The sequence below is a fragment of the Mercurialis annua genome, linkage group LG6 (genome assembly GCF_937616625.2).
Source record: "Mercurialis annua linkage group LG6, ddMerAnnu1.2, whole genome shotgun sequence".
Classification (NCBI taxonomy): domain Eukaryota; kingdom Viridiplantae; phylum Streptophyta; class Magnoliopsida; order Malpighiales; family Euphorbiaceae; genus Mercurialis; species Mercurialis annua.
The window spans coordinates 34,506,271-34,510,826 of record NC_065575.1 but is presented as its reverse complement, the minus strand read 5'-3'; the positions used below and the strand labels follow the sequence as shown (position 1 = coordinate 34,510,826).

The window sequence follows — 4,556 nt, the reverse complement described above, 5'->3', positions numbered from 1 at the left end:
TTCATAGAATCACTCAATTTGTCAAGCATTTATATCATAAAATTTCTACATCTGTAATAATGGCACAAACAGATGTATTTTAAGAGTTCCTACTCCAAATCCTAATCCTCTTCAATTTACATTACCTTTGATAACAATCTCGCCAACCTCATGTTCCGAATAAAATACATTTCTCCCATGAGAAAGCTAAACTTACAGGTAGATTACAAGTTCCAGAGATGCATAGCCTATTCCGATATTCCGTCCCTCTTCTTGGTCTAGATGTTAGAAGTAATTTTGGACTCGTAATATGCCAAAACTACCTAGTTTCCTCTAATTTACCAAACTAGTTTCTAAAATTAGCCAGCAGCCACAGCATCAGCCCTCGGACTTGTGCCCAACAGTTGATGCAGCTTGGCCCCGGAATTCGAGCTTCTTTCATATATATCACCATCATCTTCTCCTGTGTTTCTATGACCAGAGGCTGAATTTTCAACTCTGGAGAGCAGATTCTCAGTACTAACAGCGGAGGCCCTTGGCACATCACTGCTGCTCAACATAATCTCTCGTGTTTGTTCTACATCTGCATTTTTTAGTTTCTCCTGTACATCGAAATACTTCAAATATCAGCCACATGGAGGAAAGCAGTTGTAACTAAAATTAGCAGAAAGGATGCTAAAAGCACACCAGTAACGCTGCATTTTCAAGTCTTAGTTTCTCCGATTTCTCAGACATTTGATGTATTTCTGATTTTAGTGTCAGATTTTCCGAGGTCAAGGATTCCACTTTGCGAGAAAGTTCTTCAGCCTCAGCCTGGTTCGAGGAAGAGTAAAGAATAGTTTCAGCTATTGAATTTATATACAAGATGAAAATGTTCAAACCCAGGGTAGATTATTATTAGCTAACCTGTTTCCTCAATCTTGACCTTCTAGCAGATTCTCGATTTGATTGTTTCCTCCTCTCTCGTTTCAGCTCCCTCTCATTCTAAACAACAATCCAGAAATCATAGACCACTGCTTAATATGATGCATGTATTGTTATAAACTTCTAATTCAAAATGAAACTTCTCAAAGCAGAGAAGTGCATTCAGAACTTGACAATTAAATATACCAGAGACAAATAAAAGAAATATTTCAAAAAGACTCGACAGTGTTGGTGTACATACATGGACCCAAACTTCTGGAGGTAGAACTGCACAAGGTTGAGCATTAGCATCATTTGTCTTATTAGAATTCGCAGGAGAGTTCTGGAGCTCCAATGCTGTGTTCATGCCAGGTGAAATAATAGCTCCCACCGACTTTCCTGAAACACCCGTAGCAGCAACCATCGACTTATCAGAAGATGTATTTGCCCCTCTAGTCAAAAGAGAATTGACATGCGTTCCAGTCCTTCTCTCTTCACCTGATTACATAGAGACCCATGTATAAATTAAATTTATAAAGGAGGCACTTCATTTATGCAAAAGAGAGACTGCTCGTCATTGACGAACCCATCAAAGTGATCATGCATAAATACATAAGAGGAATTAAAAGATTGATGCCATTTATCAACCCTACACTTAATTACGATATGCATAATATTTTTGATAAAGTATGATCTTTTACCATCGCTTGATGTCACCTCACGTCTCCTTTTCCTTCCCTGATAAAGGACATAAGTCAAGGTGTCGGATTTAGCAAGTTGTTCAGATAGAATAAAGAATGCGTAAAAAATCAAAGATTCTATTTACAAATAAGAGCTCTTACCCCAGCTGTATTACCATCACTCCCATCAGTGGAACCTTCAGTCTCTGAACTGCTCACATGGTCACAAGATTTAAAAGTTTAATTAGCCGAAAAGCATACAACTAAAAAACCCACTTGAGTGGGCACCTCGCTAAGGAAGTAGGGAGTGTCTCCCAAAACAGAAATGTTAGTCCCAAACCTCTGAGACAGCCTGCGTTCCCCTCCCTCTGCACTCTCTGCCTTATTATTACTGTTGCCTATTGACATTGCAAGCCCATCAAATCCTTTTAGCTTCTTAATTAAGCCCCGATCTCCATTTTCTGCGGACTTACCTACCTCTGGATGTGATACAGCCTGCGATTTTACATAAGAATCATATTATATATGGCGCTAATCTGTGAAATAGCAATAATAGACATATTTTTTCTTTTCACACTGCTCAATTCTTATTCATTTTAGTTCATTGGCAAATTTATTATGTAAATCGAGGAACAAAACTGGAAGTGGAAGATCACAGAAGGAAATATCAGAAACAAGGCTTCACTTACAGCAGGTGATGGTGGGAAACCATGCCCGGGAGGCTGTGATCCCTATTTCACAGAAAATGAATTATAAGGGTGTCATACTATCAATTTCGATTTATACAGATAAGCCTTCAAGATACATAGAATAAGTACTCATGATGGGCAAAACAGACTAGAGATCCTAGGGAAACAGAGACTCAATTCTTACGGTATAGGGAGAAAATGAAGACTTACAACAGGTACGGCCGGATGTGCATAAACCCCTCCATGGGGGTACACTGCAGCATAAGCGGGTGCATAAGGTGGCATCATATGCTGCAAAAAGTAATAAATCATCTTAGTGCTTGATTTACTTTATTAGTTCTCATTGCACGCAAACAACATAAGCATGGTCACTGGTCAGAACTATTAACAGAAAATTTAACTCAGACCTGCGGTGCTCCCCACATATATGGATGAGGGGCATGGCCAGACGCCATGGCCGAGTTATAATATGGTGGAAGAGCGACTCTTGGGCCATAATATGCCTAAAAAGAATAAAAATAACTTCAAATCAATTAAAGTATCTATAAACATCCATTAATTCTAATGAATGAACTTTCTGCTAAGATTTTAGCAAATGAAAAAGAGAGAAAGAAATGCATGCAGAAGAAGATAACCTGCATGGCTGCCCAATCAGGATAGACATGAATATTGGCCTGATCCTGTCAATACAAAAGGAGTGACCAATATTCAGAAGTCAATTGCAAAATATCTGTATTCAAAGTTTCAGTGCACAAGCTACAGTATAACTCAAACAAGGAGATGACCTGAAAATTTCTCGAAAAAGAAAGAATAAAAGTGAATTATTAGGAGCAGGGCTGAGCATTGGTCAAAACCGACTGTGCAGAAGTTTTATAAATGGACGACCAAACCGTCAAATTTTATCAAACACCGAATTTTTCGGTCAATTAGGTTTGATTTCGGTTTTATTATTTGGTTTGCACTTATTGACTTGTCCAGAAATTTTGATCCAAAATCAAACAAAAGCCTTAAAAACATAGGTAAAGTAAAAGAAAAGCTCAGAATTCGGATACAAGATCAAACAAAAGGCTTCATAATTTTGGAAAGTTCAGTTTCTTTACTTTTTCTATTATTTAAGATTTACAAATCGTCTGATCGATCTGTTAATTGAACAGCAAAATTCTCCAAACTGGCAATCGTTTTCACTGAATAACCGAACCAAACAACAAACATCGATCAGGTTCGGTTTCTTTTTCAGTCTGATTTGGTTTTTGCCCAGCCCCAATTGGAAGGGGCCAGCACTGGACTAGTACAATTCTAGATTTGAAGTAAGTAACAATTTTTGTCTTAATTTTTTCCATCTTACCGGTGGGGCAGGTGAGGATAATTTTTCAGGCTTAGCGGATTTTCCGTCGTCACTGTTTCCCATTGTCCAGCAATAATGGGAAAACCCTAAATCAATTCGCAAAATTTTATCCGTTGAGAAACCTCAGTCACCTGCACCAATGGCAGACAAGGTTGCAGCAATTAAATTTTCAGACATCCAAAATTAAGCAAAATTCAAGCTCTCTAGCTAAGAATCCAATCCACAAAAGTTATTACAGTCTATGGAGAAATCCAATTGACAAAAGTTGCAGTCTACAGAGAATCACGGCAGAAGACGAAGAGGGACTGCGTTGAAAATATTTTGAAAAACAAGGGCATTAAAGTCTTTCTAATATGCCATCGCACAGTAAAAAAGCGACAGACATGGATGACTAAGCAACACCAAAATCTTTCTCGGCATGATAATCCCGAAATTAAAAGACAAAAATACCCCTTCGAACACAAGGCAAACCACTCTGGTCTAGGACTCAACTGATTTCATCAGCTAATTAAAATTTCCTATTTTCTTACCCTAATAATTAGAACTCATTTAAATTCAAGAGATCTACAAAGTTTTAATTACAATTTGATCCTTTCTTTAACATATTTAATTATATACAAATTTATCAAAGAAAACAAAATTAATCAAACACTAATCGAACTGCAAAATTTCATCAGCTAAATTAAAATATATACACGTACCATAATTTCTATATTTCCCTTTGTTTCCTACATTTTCTAGGCAACCAAACAATACTTTACACAATCAAAAATAGAAAACAAAAATTGTACATACCTTGGATCATAAAACGAAAAATTTGCTAAAAGAGACAGAATACTTCAGTTATGTCGAAATTAGTAATTTCCGAGGTTCTGCATTTTTTGGTCTGAACAGAGAGTGAAAAAAGTGAATTTAATTTGTAATAATATTTTTTGTTTTGGCAGACAGAGAGAAAGGGTT

The 4,556-nt window shown here is 37.0% G+C and overlaps 1 protein-coding gene across 3 annotated transcripts; it reads right to left on the bottom strand.

The window, feature by feature from the left end:
- Positions 1-4,556, bottom strand: LOC126687336 (common plant regulatory factor 1-like). 3 transcript variants are annotated; one of them, XM_050381874.2, is made up of 13 exons: positions 4,392-4,553; positions 3,597-3,727; positions 2,887-2,931; positions 2,659-2,754; positions 2,462-2,542; positions 2,252-2,293; positions 1,903-2,057; positions 1,725-1,773; positions 1,584-1,620; positions 1,145-1,380; positions 886-963; positions 667-792; positions 1-581 (listed from the first exon to the last, which is right to left on the bottom strand). In XM_050381874.2, exons 2-13 carry the CDS (start codon positions 3,657-3,659, stop codon positions 339-341), a joined length of 1,251 nt encoding a protein of 416 aa, XP_050237831.1. In that variant the 5' UTR covers positions 3,660-3,727; positions 4,392-4,553; the 3' UTR covers positions 1-338. The 3 variants fall into 3 exon arrangements, with proteins under 3 accessions (XP_050237831.1, XP_050237832.1, XP_050237834.1); XM_050381875.2 differs by lacking the exon at positions 4,392-4,553 and adding an exon at positions 3,833-3,923; XM_050381877.2 differs by lacking the exon at positions 2,252-2,293 and having other exon boundaries at positions 4,392-4,556.

Bases quoted from the DNA above. Each gene is read 5' to 3' on its own strand.
- LOC126687336 (XM_050381874.2), bottom strand. From the start codon at position 3,659: ATGGGAAACAGTGACGACGGAAAATCCGCTAAGCCTGAAAAATTATCC. The intron at 1,381-1,583 runs GTAAAAGATCAT...CTATGTAATCAG, and splicing joins TGAGGTGACATCAAGCGATG to GTGAAGAGAGAAGGACTGGA. The intron at 964-1,144 runs GTATGTACACCA...ATTGTTGTTTAG, and splicing joins CTCCAGAAGTTTGGGTCCAT to AATGAGAGGGAGCTGAAACG.